The sequence below is a fragment of the Larus michahellis genome, chromosome 3, assembly GCF_964199755.1.
Source record: "Larus michahellis chromosome 3, bLarMic1.1, whole genome shotgun sequence".
Taxonomy (NCBI): domain Eukaryota; kingdom Metazoa; phylum Chordata; class Aves; order Charadriiformes; family Laridae; genus Larus; species Larus michahellis.
This window is the reverse complement of record NC_133898.1, coordinates 131588583-131610804: the sequence shown is the minus strand read 5'-3', so window position 1 is coordinate 131610804 and position 22222 is coordinate 131588583. Positions and strand designations below refer to the sequence as shown.

Here is a 22222-nt window from a genome sequence, read left to right as displayed (position 1 = left end):
TAGTAGATCAGGACGCATTTTAAGTGTAAAGTAAACTACTAATATCAATTGGAAAACAATGAAAAAAGAGAAAAATTCCTTTCAAATGAGAAAAGAAAGATAAGCCGGATGCTGTGAGAATATAGCTGGTTCTTAACCAAAGATTTACTATTCTCCTTCAACTACCTCAAAGCCAAAGGTAACTGAGAACTCTATAAACCATGGATGGAGGCGGCCTCTGAACCCGTGATGAGTGTAGTCTGGGGAAAAAAGAATTACTCATGATCATGTCCTTCCCCGGAGTACGTCAGAGACGATTCCAGTGGTAGCTACAGTCGATTCCAGTCCCAACCTCCACCAGCATCTAACACTGCTTCACAACGCGTATTCTGGCCTGGTTACCGTATTAAGAGCACACCCTTTCAGAAATTAAACCAATTATTCAATATGTTACAGCCTAATTCCTTTCAGACTCTGGAATTTTGATCCACCAGCCCACAGATCCAACCTGTGAGGCAGCAGAATGCAGGAAGGGCATGGAGAGCACGCGTCAAACCACCTTCAGATCCCAGGTGAAAAGGGCGATCACCTTCCCAACATATTAGCTGTGGCTTTGCAGAGAGAAAGTCCCGGCCCTGTCCAAGTACCACGGCAAAAATCTTGTGATGGGTCTAAGATTTTTATCTCCTCTCACCAAGAAGGGCTTCAGTAGGAAGGATGTGGAGACAATTAACTGCCTGAGGCGAGTGAGTCTCCTGCAGGGAGCTCTGTCAAGCAGCACCTCAGCTGACCCATTCACTAAACAGGGAGTGCTAAAGACTTACTGATGGTGAGCTGAGGGGTTTCTTTTCTCTTTTTCTTTCCATGTGTTGAGAAAACCTGGTAGATTGCAATCAATGGATGATCCCTGCAAACAGTGCTGAAGTGCATGGCGAAAGGTTCTGCAGATGGTCATCAGCCTTTAATTATTCCAAAATCCCATGAAAAACACAATCCAATCTTTATATCAGTTCTTAATAGAACCAAGTTCACAAGTCCACAGTGAAATTTAAATTGTGCACACAAATGTGATACCAAAAGTAAAATTCTAGTTTCCCTCAATTAATTCTTCTACATGTTGAAAATTTCCACATTTATTTCTCTCTCAATTTGTTCTCCACTTCTTCTTTTAGAGTATTTCCTACTTTACCCTGTTCATCTTTTGGCTTCTGCAGAGACCATCTATTCTCAGCGTGCCTTTTGTGCGACCTCTTCTTTGCAGTATTTTTGGGCTATTTTACAGGCTTTTTCCCATTGTGGCAACAAACACTCTATCCTATTGTGCTCCGCCACCATTTATTTTGTCAAACAAACGCAGTGCTGTCTAGAACGCTGCACAACGGAGCCACTGCTGCAGAATCACTTTCCGAAAATTATAGGGGAAAGATAATTTCCATTGATCCCAACTTTTTGATAGTGTTTCTCGGTGCAGCAGAGCGGGCAGAACGAGCACGCTGCTTCCCCGGCCAGTGCACCTCCTCTGGGTGTCTCGTCCCCCTGAGAAATAGCTGGTTTCCTTCCAATTAGCTGAGTTCTACTTCAGACATTTCTAAGAAAAACCACCTCTCTCTCGTCAGTGTCGCTAATCTCGACCTCCTGCTCGTTTGAGATCGTCTCTAAGGGGAGAGCATCCCATTCGGCAAAGACGGGATACTCTACTCTCCCCTTCAAACAAAAAGGGGAAAACATAAACAGAAAGCCCCGGAGTAACATCATCCTCCCATCCACCACCGACACCAGCACCGCAAACCCACAAACACCACCATCCCCTTCCCCACCACCACCACCACCGCAAACCCACAAACACCACCATCCCCTTCCCCACCACCACCACAAACACCACCATCCCCTTCCCCACCACCACCACCACCGCAAACCCACAAACACCACTATCCCCTTCCCCACCACCACCACAAACACCACCATCCCCTTCCCCACCACCACCACCACCGCAAACCCACAAACACCACCATCCCCTTCCCCACCACCACCACCACCGCAAACCCACAAACACCACCATCCCCTTCCCCACCACCACCACAAACACCACCATCCCCTTCCCCACCACCACCACCACCGCAAACCCACAAACACCACTATCCCCTTCCCCACCACCACCACAAACACCACCATCCCCTTCCCCACCACCACCACCACCGCAAACCCACAAACACCACCATCCCCTTCCCCACCACCACCACCGCAAACCCACAAACACCACCATCCCCTTCCCCACCACCACCACAAACACCACCATCCCCTTCCCCACCACCACCACCACCGCAAACCCACAAACACCACCGTCCCCTTCCCCACCACCACCGCAAACCCACAAACACCACCATCCCCTTCCCCACCACCACTACCGCAAACCCACAAACACCACCACCCCCTTCCCCACCACCACCACCGCAAACCCACAAACACCCCCACCCCCTTCCCCACCATGACACCACCACCGTGAGCCTCCCCAGAGATCACCACCCACTTGCCCATCACTAGCACTACTGTATTTTCACCATCTTCTGCCTCCCCAGCTCTTCATCTCTTTTCTTCCTGACTTTAATCTCTATTTGTACGTAGCTGGGAGCACACACTGTTTTATGAAGTATCTGTAACTTCTGTCAAAACAGAATCTCAATTAGTTTGGAACTTGGATGTGCTACTGTAAAATCCCCGGTATTAATAAATTTCAACTCCAAATTAGTAGTTAAAAGTAATAAAGAATTTGAGACTTTGAAAAAGGTTTCACGCATCCCAGAGACCAATTTACAGTCTTACTTATCTTCACCTTTAGCCAGGAAAAGAGTCTGCTGTGCCTTTACTTTCAGAGGCTTTCGACATTTCCTTCTGCTACAGACACCAGCCAAGAAGGCTCTGCCTGCCCCGGGCTCCAGCCCCACGCTCTCGGGGAAGCCCAGATGCCAAGCCGTCCTGGTTTCCTTCCCAACGGGCACGTACGTAACTCAGTGGGATTCGCACCACTGTGCCCACGACATCAGCCTGGCCGTAGCTGCGGCTGATGGGCCAAAAAAAGCCACGCACACAACTAAGTGCTCTTTATCTGCACACGAGGCTTCAGAGACTTTCCTGGAGCCAGGTATTCACGGGCTTGGTTTTCCTCCAAACTGTTAAGTCATATAGCCGTTCTCTTTCCCCTTTTACTGCCAAGGCGGTCACGAAAGGTTTCTTCTCCGCATTATTCCCAAAGGTTCATGAGACGTAGGTGCCAGCAGCGCTTTGCAGTTTTGAGTGCATCAGCGAGGAACAACTGCAGCGCTTCTTGCAAAACTCCTGCTCTTCAGCATGACAAATCTCGACCTTTAAAGGTCCCTTCCAACCCAACACATCCTATGATCCTATCTTTTTAAATTCTACAGCCTTTCTGAGATTCCTTCTCCAGCAAACTCTCTCAGTCTTTTACATATCTAGACCTATCCGTGGAGGATACTTACCTTTTTCCCCAATTTACCAATAAATATTCAAAAGAAATGGTTTCTGCTTCTTATTTGTCATGCACAGAATAATGAGACTTGTGAGAAGCATTTGCCACCAGTTACCGTAAGTGTTTAAGGAATCAATGAAGGTTCTATGTAGTTACAGTCCAGTATGCGGTTACTAGACATCCCACTGGATCCCCCTCCTTCGGAGCTGGTTATTTGACATTTACGTTTTTGGGTTCTTATCTTCTGAAACACCTACAAAGCTCAGAGTCGGGGGGGACTACGGAATTATGTGTGAATCCAGACATCCCCAGCTCTTTCTGGAACACCACTCCCACCACCACTTTCTAGATGATCCATTTTAATAAATTTTTCGACCAAACAAGAACCGGAGGTCAGACCAGATGAGGTGGCGATTATGAAAGCCGTCTTTCCGCGGGAACCTGCAGAGCCGCATTCCTCAGCGGCTGCTCCACAAGTGGCAGTGCTCAAACACAGTTTTCACCATCCAAAACGGCGTCTACCTACCAGCAAGCACATCTGGCTTCTCCAGGTTCCAGAGAAAGCTCAAACCAAAAGTACAATAAATCCTTCTAATAAATACTTCCGAGAGGCTGGGATGTTTGTTCTCTTTTGTAACAAAAAGGCTGGAGAAGCCCCTGCTCTACCCTGTACACTCTTCAGGTGGTTTGACATTCCACTTGAGTAGCCACAAGGCGAGGTTAAAATACCTTCACTATTAACCATTGAATCCCTCTCCCTGGGACACTCACCCCCACTCACAATCTGGTGCGAACCGAGCCCTCGGGGTTGGGTTCTTTCAGTAAATGTATCATTGACACACCACTCGAGGACTGTCCTGGACTCTGCATTTTCATTTAATAAACAATCCTCTTTCTATCCAACTCACTTACAAATACAGCATGAGCAAAATACCACTTATGTAGCCATGCCTGCATATGTATGCAACAATCTATAAATAAATTTTATAAATAAAAGCCATTTTAAGTACTAGGAACAACCATTCAAGGGAGGCTTCCCGGAGCCCCAGCCTCCTGGGTTGTGGATCCTGTCTCTGCCTTCTAGCAAAGGCTGCAACTGTTAAGACAAAACAAAACTACTTCCACCGTGGAATTAAAAAGCTGGAAACTACAAACTACCTTACCAAAAGTTAACTTTCTACCTTTTTCTAATTGCCTATTTATAATCACACCCACCTCAACCAAAAGGGTCTTGTAAACACTCGATACAATGGGCTTAGAAATTTGTAGGTAATTAAAAAAATGAATTGAAGCCTTGTTGGCAAGGACACTTGTTTGAAAATTGAGGTTTTAAAGTTATCCATTTCTCTCTCTCTTTCCCCCCTCCCCTCCAATATCTTTATCAAGGAGTGGAGCGACAGGACGAGGGAAAGGGTTTTACACTGGAAGAGGGGAGATTTAGGTGAGATATTGGGAAGAAATTCTTTGGTGTGAGGGGGGTGAGCCCCTGGCCCAGGTTGCCCAGAGAAGCTGTGGCTGCCCCATCCCTGGAGGGGTTCAAGGCCAGGTTGGCCGGGGCTTGGAGCAACCTGGGCTGGTGGGAGGTGTCCCTGCCCAGGGCAGGGGGTGGGACTCGATGGCCTTTGAAGGTCCCTTCCCACCCAAACCATTCCGTGATTCTATGATCTGCCTCATTTTACTGATATTTCCTGTAATAGCACAAACTGCCCAGGCTAGGAACACGCAGTGAGGCAGCATCACCACCCTTCTACGCTGAAAATGGGTAAACAAGCAAAAATAGTTCTGGAAGTGAGTGCACAGAGAACCCTCCCTCCCCTCCGAGCGTCGAGCGGTGCTGAGCAGCCCGGCGGGCTCAGCAGAAGGAAGGCAGCGGGGTGAGCGGAGGGAGCGCCACGCACACGCAGGACACGGGAGAAGTCGCTGTGCGAGGGCGGCGTGCCCTCTGCTGGGAAACCCGCGGTGGGAAGGGGGCTTCTCCTCTGGGAAGAGGAGCCCAGGGCACGGCGGAGTCCACACACGGACAGCAACGTGACAGGGATGCAGCGCACGCTATTGACTACCCTGTTCCCTTTCGGCTTGTTTCTGGGGGGGGGGGGGGGGCTGAACAAAAACATGTTCAAAAATTTTTAATAACTTTAAGGTAGTCTAAATGGGAAATGAAATGAACCAGAAATATGAGAGATGTAATTCTGAGAGCAAAATCTTATTAACAGCTACTTACAGTATTGCCAGCCTTTAACTGGGCAGATAAAAGGGTCTGTCTTTTGTTTTCGATTCGATTAGTACCCAGCGTAACGACTTCCCAGCGGAAGCCATAGATATTATCACTATAGAAACGACTAAACATGTGCTGCGTTTGTTGAGACCTACTCCAAAGCCACCATGTTCGGCGCGGTTATAAATAACAAACATTCCATTATTTATAGCAGGAAGCGCATTCTAACTCAACTACAGTTGAAAATAATCCATCAAAAATTATTCCCTAGGGCATGAGCCTTTAGGGAAACTTGGCTATTTTAACATTTCACCTGAAATGTATAGATGACAGCGACTGCTAAAGTTTAGCAGACTAAAAAAAATAAACAAACAGAATGAACAGTGACTAATCTACAGGCTTTCAAAATGAGCAATTTGATTTTCAGTTCTGCTGCGTGTACATAACTAAATGAATCACTGTTTAAGGCTATTTAATAAAAAAAAAAAAATTGAAATAGGCCAGAAGGAATAATTTGGAAAGTGTTTGAAGTTTTTTTCTCCCCCCCAAACAGGCCCCAACAAGCAGCATGTTCATGCAGCAAAATCTCTTTCAAATAAAGGTTTCTACATGAACTTACATATATATATATATATATATAAAAAAATCCCTATCGTAATATATATGTTTATATATATACACAGACATAAAATCAAAATACTATGTGATTTATAGTATCAAAAAATTATCAAAGGCACTTTAGAATTTCAGGAAAAAGAACCTTCTGAAAATACTTACTATTAATGCTTATTGTGGGTCTCAGGGCTCCAAAACTCTGAAAATACGCCATACAAGCCTGAACTAGACCTGGCTGGATTGAAAGCCCAGGAAAAATAAATTTCTTTTTTTATTGCATCAGAGTACCAGCTAAGCGCTGTGGATCTGGTCAGCAGGAATCAAGACGTGATTGCTGAGTACACACGTAAGTAGGTCGTGCTGGTCCAGCTGAAGCTGCGCTGGCGCCGAGTAGGACGAAAGCGTTGCGATGCACATTTTGCAGTCTCGTCGTCCTTCCTAGACTCCAGTACAGCGTTTCCACAACGTTCTGGCATTGCTGATGCATGTTCAGGTCAGAAGCGACCGCATTCCCCAGCCCGTCCTCTGCAGAACTGCTCCCCAGCCACGGATCCTCCATGGAACTTTGGGGCTGCTTGGTCCCACCTGAGAACTTCGCAGTTTTCTGTACTCAACTGCATCTTTTCTGAAAATGTACGTGACCCAGAACAGACAGCTTTAAATTAATTCCCTTTGCCAGATGTTCTTCATGTTTTTGAGGTCCAGCTTTGTCCCTGCACCAGCAGTACTGGTCACCCGGCAGGTGAAGGCAGAAGTGTCCTCCTGAAGACTGATGTGAAGAAGACACTTGAGATCCCCCGACGTGGATGGCACTGTCTCTCATTGAACGAGCAATACAGGCCGCATCCAAAACTATGGGATGTTTTTTTTTAAATTAAGAAAGACTCAATTTTCAATTTTCATACAATCAACACACAAGACTTGCAAAAGTTACAAAAGATTAAAAGAAAAAATATGTAAAAGACCTCTCTCTCAAGAGATCCCTCTTCCATGCTCAGTTGACAGGAGACGACCCAGTCTGGAGTAGTATTTTATATATCCCTGAATTTTTTAGTCCATTTAAAAATACTTTGTTGCTTAAAAAAAACAGGAAATGGCTAAAAAGGCTCAGACATAAGTTGCTAGAGCCAGAACTATTACTTTAAACTACAGGAACAGAAATGCTCCTTATGATTGCCTTATTGCGTACTGAAATCATGGAATCATTCAGGTTGGAAAAGACCCTTGGGATCATCGAGCCCAACCATCAACCCCACTCTACAGAGTTCTCCCCTACACCAGATCCCCCAACACCACATCTAAACGACCCTTAAACACATCCAGGGATGGTGACTCCACCACCTCCCTGGGCAGCCTATTCCAGTGTCTGACCACTCTTTCTGGGAAGAATTTGTTCCTAATGTCCAGCCTAAACCTCCCCTGCTGCAGCTTGAACCCATTCCCTCTTGTTCTATCGCTAATTACCTGGGAGAAGAGACCGGCACCAACCTCTCTACAATGGCCTTTCAAGTAGTTGTAGAGAGTGATGAGGTCTCCCCTCAGCCTCCTCTTCCTCAAACTAAACAGTCCCAGCTCCTTCAATCGCTCCTCATCAGATTTATTCTCCAGGCCCTTCACCAGCTTCGTTGCCCTCCTCTGCCCTCGCTCCAGCACCTCGAGATCTCTCTCGTGTTGAGGTGCCCAGAACTGGACACAATACTCAAGGTGTGGCCTCACCAGTGCTGAGTACAGGGGGACAATCACCTCCCTCCTTCTGCTGGTCACACCATTTCTAATACAAGCCAGGATGCCATTGGCCCTCTTGGCCACCTGGGCACGCTGCTGGCTCATGTTCAGCCACTTGTCAATTAGAACCCCCAGGGCCTTTTCCACCAGGCAGCTCTCCAGCCACACTGCCCCAAGCTCAAAATCCCTCAAACTTCTCCATTTTCATCCTTGATTTCCATTTTTTGTCTTTGCTTCACCTTTAGACAACCTTTACCCTCTTAATTTCACCTTTCTTTGATTTGGATTCCGACAATGCTGAACAAGAAATGTAAATATCCCCTTCTCCCTTTGTGCCTTTATTCTTTTGGCTCCGGCCCAGGCACAGCTCAGCAGCTGTACGGCACAAACCCCCTACAAAGGGCGCACACCTTTTGGGAGTGTCCCTTTCGTCTCACCTCCTGCCGCAGTTTCTTACTAGTACGAGTTACACCTTGTCGCTGTACAAGGCAGCCAACTTGGCTGCTGCTAAAATTCCTTCAACAGCCTTCTGGGCCAATTGTTTTGATGTATCGATGTTTTCATTAGGTAAGATATTCAAATCTAGTCTCTTTCAAGGTTCCCAACTAGCATTATTTTCTTTCATACATTCTTTCCATTTATTCTGTAAAAACTCTGTTTCCTAACGCTGTTTCCAGTAACCTTCTGCTTCCAGTCCGTGCTTTGTTTAGCGTTGCTTCTGTACGTCCAATTCCCTCTTCTACGTGAAGGGCGTGGAAGGAAACGGTTCCAGGGCCTGGTCCTGGGGCCAGATAATCTGCATTCTTGCTCTGCAAAGCGTCTAGTAGACGTGGTTCCTCTGGTTTCTCATGGTTCCTCGCCTGTGTCAGCTCCTACCCTTCCCTTTGGAGCTTCTTGGGAGAGCACCGTTTGGGCACTGCTAAAACCGGGGATCGCTCCGACGGTGCCGCGGCTCAGACCACGCGACAAGTACAGTGTTGTGTTTACCAGAAGAGCAATAGCCCGAATAGCCTCCTTTTCCATTTCTACAGCTTCCCACTCCTCCAATCCACATTACATCTTAAAATCAGCTTGTTCTAGTAAGAACCAAATGGCTCAGAAGTGAACACCGAACCAAGATGGGTCCTAGAACAGGGCAGAGTCCGTCTGACCCGACTCACAGCTCGGAGACTTCAGGAGAAAACAGCCCCGTTAGAGTCAGAGCTACTATTTAGTAACGTCTTTATATTAAAGGATGCAGACTGGATTTAGATATACTTACGGGGATAATAATCTACTGGCAGTTCGGATTAAGCATTCCAGAAGTTTATTACCCACATGGTTAAAAAAGGACAATATTTAAGGTTGAATTTTCCTGTCTTCGCCTTCCAACTACTGAATGGTATTAAACCCCAATTTTCCAAATTAAACAGTAATGCTATAATGACTCTTCCTCACGAAGATAATTACTAATTATGATCCAATTATCATTTGAACTTCGCTTTGAATAAGTAAAAGGTTGGGCTTAATCTTTTGCCATAAAATAGGTTTTTTTATCTAAAATTATCTATTATTTCTTGAGATGTGATTATCATACAGTCATCCAACCGAGTGTTATTTCTCATAATTTCTTTAAGGCTTTTTAGTTAAGAGTTTTCAGGGCGTATATTTACAATTGTCAGGACAATGACAATACGAAATCTTTCTCTTAAAGAACTACTATCTTTAAAGATAGATCCATTGCTCAGCACAGCGTTCATGCCAGCTGGTTTACCTTTCCAGGGAGGTATTGCCAGCTTTAAGTCTTTCTAAGCTAGAAGAGAGGAAAACATAAGAAAAGTGGGACTGATGGGCAGAGGGGAAGGAAACACACGTGTTAAGGCTTGAGGCGGACTGTGCTGTCTTGTGTGCTTTAAACAGCACCGAACACAATGACAACCATCGGCAAACTAACAACATGACTTGTAATAAAACCAGTACAGTACACCTTCGTATATGCTTTTGCTATTTGAAAACCTTTAAAAGTCCTGCTGTGCGGTTCTACTATAAAAACTGTAACTTTCAGAACACATTAGTACAGAGGTGGTTGTTTCAGCACGACAAACAAAGGTGAGTTACCCAAGAGGAATGCTCCTTCATCTGATGCTGGTTGCTATGAGGACCATTTGCATGGCCACGCCAAAAACAGTTTTGGCAGAGCTGGTAGTTGTGGCACTGCTGGCATCGGTACCGGAACCCCATCATGCTCTCACACCGGCAATACGAACATTCCACGGGATGGAAGACTTGGTGGAGATGGGGAAAGAGGGGAAAAAAACCAAAACAGTAATAAGCAGACTTTAGGAAAACATCAACCAACAAATCTCATTGGAGCTTCCAACCCCCACCCCAAGTTCTTAACCACTAAACCAACTTGTTATTCTGGACAGGTCACGGATTTTGAGTGCAGGGCAGGTAATTTCAGTAAGATTAAGTGCAAATTTAAGTCGATGACAACGCAGCAGTTCCGTCTGACAAGTTCAATATTTCTTCTTCAGATTTCTCCCTCCTCAGATCCACTCAGACCCCAAAGTCTCCACGAAAGTCCAACAACACTGAGCATACGCATGAGTGGGCAGGGAGGGCAGAACGGCTATATTCACGCAGGATAGCTTCTGCCCAAGGAGATCCCTGCCCTGGAGTCAGCTGAGAGCTCTTCACAGAAGAGGCAAATTCAGGGCACCACAAGGAGCTTCTGCTCTGAAGCACCTCTCGCCAAGGACCTTCCCTCGCTCTCCCCCGACTGCGAGCTGCCTCTTGTACCTCTCCAGCTTACACTGAGGAAATCCCCAAGGCCCCTCTAAATGTTAACATCATGAGAACTGGAAAATCAAACAGGGTGTGACATGCAGAGTCACCATCGGGAGCTGCCTAAAAAATAAATAGATAAATCCTTCTTCCCTCTTCTTCTACCCACGAACAAACAGTCACAGACTCGCTCCATCTAAAAGATAAGTCTGTAGAATAAACACAAGAGGAAGGTGAGAATGAGGTAAAGGAAATATCCTACTACGTCAAACGCATCTCAAAAGGTGAGGCGAGGAAATAGAATGGAAGGATGAAGGTGAATTACAGGAGCAAATGGTTTAGCGTTGCTGCGGGTCAGAGCGTAAGTGATTGCGGGCATAAATAACTGTGCCATGGAGAAGACCACAGGAAAAAAGAGCAGCTCACTGACCAGTCAGCTGAAGTTCCTAGATATGTCTATTATAAACCACTGAAAGATGCGAGAGAAATAATTAGAAAGAGTCTGAAGTTTTCATCTGTGATAAAAATTGTGACTTAGCGCTCCAACTGAGACTTGTGCAATTCCGCACAGGGCAGTGAAGTTACTGCAGAGAGATGCGGCTTCTGCGGGAAGGTCTGGCCAGTTACGCAGTGCCCCGTACCTCCAGAGCGGGCGCGTACACCAAAACTGCTGAAAACGCACGAGTAACAACTAAAGCAAAGACAACTTGAGCACTGACCTGGTCAGGAATGCCATGGGTAATTATGCCAAGGTGATCAGGCAGATGACGCTTTATTGCAGCACGTGGCGACACTGTATAAAGCAAGGACTTGATGGTGGTAGGTGATTTCGATATACAAACGCCCCCTGGGAGTGGACTGTAGAGGAACTGGTGATATTTTTTATTTTTGTTTAATACAAGAGGTGTAGAAAGCAATGAAAAGAAAGACTTTAGACTTGTACCAAACAGTAGAAATGAACTGGTTGAAAAAGATGCCAAGTGACCTTAAGTTAACACGCCAACAGAGTGGTTTTGTGACTTTTCGGAAGCGGAGGCGAGAGAAATGACTTCAGCGCAGCACATTTCATCAAACTCATGAGTAGGTAAGCTACAGGAAGAAACAATTCAACAGGAAAACTGAGTTAGAAGAACTGTCAGTTCCTTAAAGAAATGATGCTAAAGAAACAAGCACAAACTACCTCAGTGCAGAGGAAAGAGCAGCCTGTAGTAAAAGACCAACGCGCCTGAAATTAAGAGTTCCTCAATAACTTAGAATTCAAAAGGAAGCCTACAGAAGCAAAAACCGGGACAAATTATTAATAAGGGTTAAAAGAATAACTCATATATTCAGAGACAAAGTCAGAACAGAACAAGAGAAAACTAGCAGGGGATTTAAAAGGGACATTACAAGAATTGTAATTATGATCCGTAAAAGGGTGCGGAATTACACAGACGTAACTACTGACTTCTCATGTTATTTTAACTTGTAGAATACATCCTGGAACAAATAATAAAGCAAAGTACTGTAAGCACCTGGAGAACAACAGAAAAATGAGCCGTGGAAAACATTTGCCAAGTCAACCTAATGTCTTTCCGCGACAGAGTAATTGACCTTGAAAATAGGAAACAGGCATCAAATGTCATCAATTTTTCATTTTACTTCAGTACTTCTTACAAAATTGGTCTCCTGTGACATTCTCATGACAGGGGGAAATGCACGAGACGAAAGAACTGTAACCTGGATGTGAATCTCATTGGAAAAAGACCAGAGAGCAGTTAATTGTCAAAATGGAAAGATCTAATGAGCAAAGTCACCTTTATTCCAGGTCACGCACTGGTTAATATTTTTCATAAACAGATTGAACAATCATCAAAAATGTCCGATTTGGGGCGTCACATTTCAAGGAAGATGTGAGTTAATGATATGTCCAGGAGAAAGCAATAGACTTGTCTGAACAACAGCTAGTAGACATCTCAGCTTGGAGCAGACTGCGAGAAGGTAACGTCAAACATGCAAGAGGTACGTACAAAAATAGCAATACATTCTCCAGAGCCAGGGGCCAAAAACCAGGTACTTATGGGTTTAAACTGCAATAAGAAAAACCTTATGCTAGAATATTAGGAAAAAAACCCCAAACTTTCTCACCCTAGGAATATTTAAACTGTGATCGCACCCCAGCTTCAAGTCCAAGGAGGTGTGGAAACATTTTGACAGAGGATTTTAAGAAGCAGCGAGGCAAATCTTTCAAGAACGTTTATACACACTCGAGTTTGCCTTTGGAAAGAGAGATGGATGAAGTCACAGGTTCCCAAAGCTTTTTTTTTTTTTGCACCCCCTCCCGCAGTCTCCCAGTATCCCTCCTGCCCGTGTCTCCTGCCAAGCCAGAGCCTTAGGTGAGTACCTGAATCATGGAATGTGTGGGGTTGGAAGGGACCTCTAAAGGCCATCGCGTCCAGCCCCCTGCAGTGAGCAGAGACATCTTCAACTAGATCAGATGGCTCAGAGCCTCATCCAGCCTGGCCTTGGGTGTCTCCAGGAGGAGGAATTGTCTGAAGGAAAGGCAGTAACTGGTACCAGCGATGGCAGCAGGTTCTGCCTGCCCCTGTGGACCACTTCATCCTGCCTCGCCTGCCCCTCCTCTGCAAAAACATCTCTTATCTTCTCCAACTCCACGCACTCAGAAGAGATTGCTACTGAAGAAAAGGGGACAAAAGCGCTACAGAGTCCTCAACCAAAGAATCAAAACCTTGAAATTGATATGCTTCATTTAGGAAATCAATAACAACATTCTGATAAAATAAAACATGACGCAAAATAATAATGGCGACGGCACTCAATGTACGGCAAAAAGCATGCTCTAAAAATGAGCGGTATCACCATCAGAGATGAGTAGATCATGAGCAAGGTATTTGGCCATCTGGATAGAAAGCAAAGAGGTGGGGTGCACTTTTTGGTGTGTTTGTGGCCTTTGCTTTGTGGGTTTTTTTGTTTGCTTTGGTTGGTTGGGTTGGGGTTTTTTTGGTTGGTTGTTTTTTTCTTTTTCTGAAAGTGCCAATGTTTAGCTGACGGGGAAACAAATAAATGAGCAGAACAGCATGCTTCCTCCCAGTACCAACCCGCTGTCTCGCCCGCCCTGCCTTACTGGCAGGTGTTATGTCACGATCAAATGTAGATATTATTTGTTCATTTCTGAATGCCATAAAATACGGTGTTGCACGCTTTATTGCTCTTCTCTCCTGTTCAGATCGCTTTCCACACTCCCGTCTGCATAAATCCAACTAGACTGAAGTTGCCATGAAGTAGTCAATTGAAAACGGTTTTCCCATTATTGACGTGCCCAACTCCAAGTCATCAGATCATCGCATGGTTCAGGTTGGAAGGGACCTTAAGGCCCACCCAGTGCCACCCCCTGCCCTGAGGAGGGACACCTCGCACCAGCCCAGGTCGCTCCAAGCCCTGTCCAGCCTGGTCCCACTCGAACCACCATGTCCCCTCCTGCCTATGGACTGTCAGAGTTCACCTCATGTCCCAATCCCTTTTCCCCCTCTCCTTCCTACTCTTCCTTTCCTGGAAGGGCAGGAGAAGGATGCAGCTAGAGAGATGGGACCATGAACCCAATTCTCATGGCTGGCTTTTCCTCTTTTTTCTGAGGCCTCACCTCGAGTGCTGTGTTCAGGTCTGGGCCCCTCTGTACAAGAGGGACATTGAGGTGCTGGAGCGTGTCCAGAGGAGAGCGACCAGGCTGGTGAGGGGTCTGGAGACCAGGGCATCTGAGGAGAGGCTGAGGGAGCTGGGCATGTTGAGCTTGGAGAAGAGGAGGCTGAGGGGAGACCTCATTGCCCTCTACAACTCCCTGAAAGGAGGGTGGAGAGAGGTGGGGGTTGGCCTCTTCTCCCAGGGGAATAATGACAGGACCAGAGGAAATGGGCTGAAGCTGCGGCAGGGGAGGTTTAGGTTAGATATCAGGAGGAATTCCTTTACTGAAAGAGTGGTCAGGCACTGGAACAGCCTGCCCAGGGAGGGGGTTGAGTCACCATCCCTAGAGGTGTTTAAGGAATGTCTGGATGTGGCACTTCAGGGCATGCTCTAGTGGCAGAGACTGTAGGGGTTTGGGTTTTTTTTTGTGTGTATGTGTGTATGGTTGGACTCGATGATCTCAAAGGTCCTTTCCAACCATGAAGATTCTATGATTCAGCAAGTTTTTTTATTTCCTTTCTTTTTTTTCAACTGATAAAGCCAGTGACTGTCACTCTACTTCAGTTCCCTCCCAAGTGTTCTGCCCCTGTGGGACACATCCTTCTGCCTCTCATCCCATCTGACCCACCCCAGCATCACTAACTGCTCAGGCCCCCGCGCTGCAGTGTCCTCCAACGAAATCTCATCACCAAACTAACCTCCCCCAGCACGCCTGGAAATTATTCCAAATGAGAAGTGGAAGATTGTGAATCCTTCCTCCTCTTCCCGTTCTTCCCTCCTCTGTCACACAGATATTTCTCATTTGCTTTCTTCTACAAACCCCTAATTTATTCAAAGATCTTGTGCCATCTCGTGATTTACCTCAGACTCCTCATGGCCATTCCTTCTTTATTATTATCTTCCGTCTGTTCCCCTTGCTCTCCAACATCAAAATACTCACACAATTTAGATTTTCAGACTCCAAAGACAAAAAAAAAATTGATCATCTTTTCTTCTCTATCTCCCAGTTCCTTTTGTCTCTCAGCTTACTGAACGCACGCTCCCCGGCTGATGTCCCTCTCCTTCAGTTCTGAGCTGCAGAAACCCCTCTGCCTCTCACATTTCCAGAGAAGCTGTGCCGGTCAAAATCCCTTATTGCTGTTTCCCACCCAAATGGAGGTATCGTCACTCCACCACCAATTTTTGCGTTGCAAACCCCAAATCCGATATTCCTCCTTGTCTTGAAATCTCCATGTAGTGCCCTGTGTACTCATATTTTGACAGCCGATGCCCAAAACGAGCCTCTGCTCTGTCTGAACAACGCCCTTCCATGGAGGCACAGGATTAGGGCTTCTAAAATAGGATAGTAATATAAATGACAGATTGCTACCATGAAATAATGAAGAAGAGTTTCAGAAGAAAATTGTGGATATCCATATTTTGGATCCACATGTTGTTTCAGAGTACCCTAATTTTAAAGACACATGAGAGTGGCAAGAGATGCAGGAGTGAATGACCAGAGACTGGTGTGGAACTGAGCAGCAGACCCACCTTGTCTGCTCACAGGTGACTGAGGATTTCCATAGGAAGAGTGGGATCAGTAGCCAAATGGAGATAAAACTAAGTAGAGGAAAAGAGCAGAATCTTCAGTAAATTGTGTAGGAGAAATTCCCAAAGACATTAAAAAACTACCAGTTAAAGGCAAATGAAAAAGTGACAGTTGCAAAATGCAATAAAAGAAACCAAAGAGGAGATGATAAAAGTAGAAAGCTGAAGCATGATGAAGATCATAGAATGTGTTGGGTTGGAGGGACCTTTAAAGGCCAGCTAGTCCAACCCCCTGCAGTGAGCAGGGACATCTTCAAGTAGATCAGGTTGCTCAGAGCCTCATCCAGCCTGGCCTTGGATGTCTCCAGGGATGGCACCTCCACCACCTCTCTGGGCAACCTGTTCCAAGATGTAATACATCAACATTTTTTCACATAAAAACGTTTCAAGGAAGACCTGGAAAAAATCATAGAATCATAGGGTTGGAAGGGCCCTCTGGAGATCATCCCGTCCAACCCCCGGCCAGAGCAGGGTCACCCAGAGCAGGTGGCACAGGAACGTGTCCAGGCGGGGTTGGAATGTCTCCAGAGACGGAGACTCCCCCACCTCTCGGGGCAGCCTGTGCCAGGGCTCTGCCACCCTCACAGCAAAGAAGTTCCTCCTCATGTTGAGATGGAACTTCCTATGCCTAAGTTTGTGCCCATTACGCCTTGTCCTGTCCCCAGGTACCACTGAGAAGAGCCTGGCCCCATCCTCCTGACACCCACCCTTTCAGTATTTACAAGCGTTGATAAGGTCCCCCCTCAGTCGTCTTTTTTCCAGACTGAAGAGACTCAAATCCTTCAGCCTTTCTTCATCAGAGAGACGTTCCAAGTCCCCTCATGATCTTGGTAGCCCTTTGCTGTCCCCTCCCCAGCAGTTCCCTGTCCTTCTGGAACCGGGGAGCCCAGAACTGGCCCCAGCGCTTCAGCTGTGGCCTGCCCAGGGCAGAGCAGAGGGGGAGGATGACCTCCCTCCACCTGCTGGCCACGCTCTTCTTGATGCCCCCAGGATGCCATTGGCCTTCTTGGCCACAAGGGCACATTGCTGGCTCATGGCCATCCCATTGTCCACCAGGACTCCCAGGTCTCTTTCCACCGAGCTGCTCTCCAGCAGGTCACCCCCAACCTGTCCTGGTGCAGGGGGTTATTCCTCCCCAGGTGCAGCACCCTACACGTGCCCTTGTTGAATTTCATAAGGTTCCTCTCTGCCCAAATCTCCAGCCTGTCCAGGTCTCTCTGTATGGCAGCATGGCCTCCTGGTGTGTAAAGTGTAAATCCAGTGTTCAAAACTCTGGCTAAAACAAAATTAATGTTGGAGGAGAACTGCTTTGAAGAACTTGCCATGACTATAAACGCAAACCTCTATGACAGTATTCTTTTACACGTGGCACTATTAGCTACATCTGTACACAGGACATACTGCTACAAGATCTCGTTTTGTCCCAGTGGAGAGAGGCCAGCCATATGGATGTGTACATCCACCGCTTCTAAATTCTATTACTCCAATGTAAAATACACGTGATAGTGTCAGCTATGAGATAAATCTGCTTAATTGAGCAATACATACCACAAAAGCCAAATAAAGCCAAATACTCCAAATACTGCGTTCCTTTTAAAGCTGTATGTAATTTTACCACAGAAATCATGTCTGGTACATAACATATATCCCAAGCTCCAGGTTTCAACTTTCGTATTTTCCCATGGAAACTATTCAAATGAGCGGAAACAGAATTCTTCCAGGAGATCACCATCCTTAGCTACAAACCAAGGAATGGCGGCCTGCTTAGGTGGCAGGTTAGAGCAGGAATCTCTACTTTCCTGTCGACGAAAGCAGGAACCTGATCTCCTTGGTCTAACTAAGAGTTGTGAACACACCCAACTACTCTCTGGCCCTGCATTCTGCTGCCAAATCTCTAAACAAAACTGGTCTCTGGGACTAAACACATTCTGCTCCATCAGTGCAGTGGAACGCTGCTTTACAGCCTGTGATCCATGGACCACCTGGGGCTGACGGACTATGCCCATGGCATCAGCAGGTCATGATGAAGGAAGCAACCTGGCAGGCTGCTTTACCACAGAAATCATGTCTGGTACGTAACATATATCCCAAGCTCCAGGTTTCAACTTTCGTATTTTCCCATGGAAACTATTCAAATGAGCGGAAAGAGAATTTCACAGAAATTCTCAGAATTTCACAGAATTCAACCACAGCAGCGCGTAGAATCATAGAACCATAGGGTTGGAAGGGCCCTCTGGAGATCATCTAGTCCAACCCCCTGCCAGAACAGGGTCACCCAGAGCAGGTGGCACAGGAACGCGTCCAGGCGGGGTTGGAATGTCTCCAGAGACGGAGACTCCCCCACCTCTCTGGGCAGCCTGTGCCAGGGCTCTGCCACCCTCACAGCAAAGAACTTCCTCCTCGTGTTTAGGTGGAACTAACCTTTTCAAATAATCTATGTTCCACTGGAAAGCTTAGGGACCAGCAAAACAGAAAAGATGGAAGCGCATTGCAGAATTTGTATCCAGAAAAGAAATGATGGGCTTAAAAACTCATGGAACACTGAGAGGCTCCATGGTGCCAAGTCAGATGATGGCTCTGACCAGGGCATGGAAAACACGAGTGAGTGTATCACAAGACCCAGCCTGAGTTGTGTAAAGACTGCTGAGTAGCAGCTTCTTATCTTCCCGTACTCTGTAAAAATGCTACACAGAATTAGCGCCTTACGCTCCCCCAGCCATCACAGCCAGGAACTAACGCACCAGGGCAGCACGGACTGAAATACCTCTGCAGAGCCCTCCTTTTGAACATGCTTCCAGATGTTTTTCGCTCCTACAAGTGCCTCTGTGCCTCCGAGAGGGCACCAGTCTTCCTAATCAGAGTGGTGATGTCTACAGCAGTTTGTAGCTCCTTTCCCTTTCTTTAAAGCAATCAACAGAGAATCTAAATAGTTTACAACTGGTCTTTAAGGATCAGGTTCACAATCAGAAGAGTCTTCCTTAATGACAACCTACAATTCGGGCAGTGCAAGAAATCACCTACTGCTGGTACAGGAGATTTTAATGCTACATTTTTCTTATTAAGCCTTTTGTTTACCTACTAACAAGCCAAGGACAATGCAGATCTCCACGAAAATGTCCAGATTCCCTACAGCAAAAACTGAAAAAAAATGTTGGCTCCCGAGTAATCATAAACACATTGTCTCAAAATCACAGTAAGGACAAAGGGAGGGTAGTTTCCCTATGGATGTCAGCAACACATTCCGAGCGGCAAAGCAGAGACTGAATCGAAAGCACGAATTCAGGAGAATTCTAAAATAATTCTGAGTGTCTGTAAACGTATATTACATTTCTTACTGGAAGCTAGAATTCACAGAAACCCGGGGAAGCACAGAAAGAAAGAAAAATGTGAAAATAAGGCAATTCTGCTTCTGGAAAGAAAGTTTCCCCTGTGCTTCAGGAAAGGCAGAGAAATGGCAACGCAACCCAGCCAGAGACTGAAAATCCTGCCCAGGCACTGACCTGCCCCTCTGGAAGCGCTGGGGGGCCCTGGGGGGGTGGAGAGCCCCCGGCCCAGGCTGCCCAGAGAAGCTGTGGCTGCCCCATCCCTGGAGGGGTTCAAGGCCAGGTTGGCCGGGGCTTGGAGCAACCTGGTCTGGTGGGAGGTGTCCCTGCCCAGGGCAGGGGGTGCCACTGGGGGGGCTTTGAAGGTCCCTTCCCACCCAAACCAGTCTGTGATAACTTCTGAGGAAACCCCCTTCATCCTTTCAAGAAATGTGAAAGAGGCAAAAAATAAAAATGGCATCATCACCACAGTTCTGTGGGGGTTTTGAAGGCGATTTTGTTTTTCTTTTTTCCCTTTTTTTCCAAGGAAAGCCAAAAGGGAATGTCAGTGCGAGGCTCTGTCTGTCCTTGTGAGAAGTAAAAGGCTGCCCCCAGGTGAGGCGGCTTCGCAGCTGCTAAACACCAACTTTGCCATTTTAGGAAAGGCAGAAATTCTCAATCGCACTCAGAAATTGTTGAAATTATTTTGATCTTCTGGGAAAGTAAAAGATTTATTTGTCACAGAAGGTGTCCAAAGCCTGAGTTATAACACCTGACCGAAGAACAATTACAAATGTTAATGAACATTTTTGAATTGGGAACTCCTGAACAGGAACCGCATTCTCCCCGTCACACACGTTTGGGTTTTGTAAACTGTTGTGTTTCAGGTAAGGTACAATCCTTGCCCTAGAGAACCTGTGAGCGAGCAAAGTATCTCTACAAACATTAACGTAAGCTTAAGATAACAGCCATGGCAAGTTTAAAAGCCAGATATTCTTTTCTATATTTTCCCTTTGTTATAAAAGGGAGAGGAAAAAAAACCAGCCTGAAGACTTCTTCCTCTTGTATTTACAAAGGATCCTGTTCCTACAAAAGCAGAACTAAAGAGATCAGAACGCCGGCACAAAAGCATACTGCTATTATGCTGTGAATTAGCATGCAAATTGAGATGACGCCTCTCCAAAATAACGTGCTGGCCTGTTCGTTTAGATCAATACTGGCAATCCACGGAGTTTATTTGATGCCTCGAGAAAGAAAATATGTGATATTTTACCTGTAAATGCTATTTCACCAATAAAACAAGCTCAGTTCAGAGCTTAATTGCCTTTTGCTTATATCAGAGTTGAAAAGACAACCAAGGAAATTGCAGGATTATTTATTTTTTTTTTTAAAAAAGGTGTCAACCGAAGTGTTCAAGTGCCTCTGAAGTAACTCAGCAGTGATTGCCAGAGTAATTAATGAGAATATTTACAAGCTGTGGAGGAGACAAACATCTGGTTGGGAGGAAAGGTTAGGGAACAAAAGCACTGTGCTCTGACGAGCTGCAATCCAGAGGAAACTAATTTGTGGTGGAAATCAACAACTGGCTCCAGAACAAGTCTCCAGAACACTACACGGCAACGTGTCCAAGGTAGCAGTAGCAAAACACAGACTTAAAGGACGGATCTTTAGGGACTGAGCCCGTTTTTACCAGATAAACATTCTTTACAGACTGGTGGTGGAGGAGGAGAACTTCAGGGAATGATTTCATGGGATTTGCGTTGCAATCACACTGAGAATCACAAAATCATGAACGGCTGAGGCTGGAAGGGACCTCTACAGACCTGCTCAAAGCAGGGTCATCCCCGGCTGCTGCTCGGGCCATTGTCCCGCCAGGTCGCTGAGAAGACTGGAGCGGTGTCTTCTTTACTGCTTCCCACCAGTTTTATTTGCACATATTGATAAGGTCCCCCGAGCCTTCTCCTCTTGGGGCTCAGCAGTGTCCCCTCCCTCAGCCTGCCCTCGTGCCACACGTCCTGCAGTCCCTTAATCAGCTTTGTGGCCCTTCACTGGACAAACTCCAGTAAGTCCACGTCTCCCTTGTACTGGAGAGCCCAGCACTGGACACTATTCCAGATCTGGTCTCGCCAGCGCTGAGCAGAGGGCAGCAACCATCTCCCTCGACCCGCCGGCTATGCTCTTCCTAATGCAGCCCAGCACACTGCTGGCCTTTTCTGCTTCGAGATGACGTTCGACTTGGCGTCTGCCAGGAGCCCCAAGTCCTTTTCTGCCCAACTGTTTTCCAGGCAGTCAGCCCCCGCTGTGCACTGGCGCATGGGGTTATTCCTTCCCAGGCGTTGGACTCCGCACTTCCCAGTGCCGAACTTTACGAGTCTCATGAGGAAAGAGGCAAAATTATTTTTAATCACATACTCGTGAATCTGCACTGGGAGAATCATCTTATACCTCTTGGGATACCCAACTACAGCCTTGCAAAACTGTTCTGAAGAAACAGTTCAGCACCTCTAGTAGAGCATCTGCAGTGAAAACAAAAATAAAAAACCCTTGTGTAACGCCAGAAAGTGAAGTTTACCTTGAGCAGGGAGGTTGTTCGTAACGAGCTGTCCTTTCGTCCAAGTTTGCCTCTGAACCTGAAGGATCCGCCTTTATAATTTGCACTGGTAAAGGTGGGAGGGCTGCACAGTTCTCACGCGTTCTAGCGCCAGATCACAACACAACAGAGGTTCGTCCGCCAGAGAGGTCTCGGCAGCAGCCCGAGCAAAGCTGGCCGCGGGGTGGATGTCAGAGCTCCTCTCCCTATTGAGACCGCTCCTGATTCCAGTTTACGCTGGATGCGAGAACCTGTCACTAAGAAATCGTGTAGTGCTGAAA

At 46.4% G+C, this 22222-nt stretch overlaps 1 protein-coding gene across 19 annotated transcripts in view; it reads right to left on the bottom strand.

Annotated features, from left to right (window-relative positions):
• Positions 1-22222, bottom strand: part of DTNB (dystrobrevin beta) — a 227938-nt gene that overhangs the window by 154020 nt on the left and 51696 nt on the right. For 18 of the 19 annotated variants that reach the window (XM_074582278.1, XM_074582279.1, XM_074582274.1 and 15 more), the window contains one exon: positions 10116-10282. The exons of the other annotated variant lie outside the window; for it this stretch is intronic. In XM_074582278.1, the coding sequence (XP_074438379.1) occupies positions 10116-10282 (167 nt within the window). The remainder of the gene's footprint in view (positions 1-10115; positions 10283-22222) is intronic. 19 annotated transcript variants of the gene reach the window in all.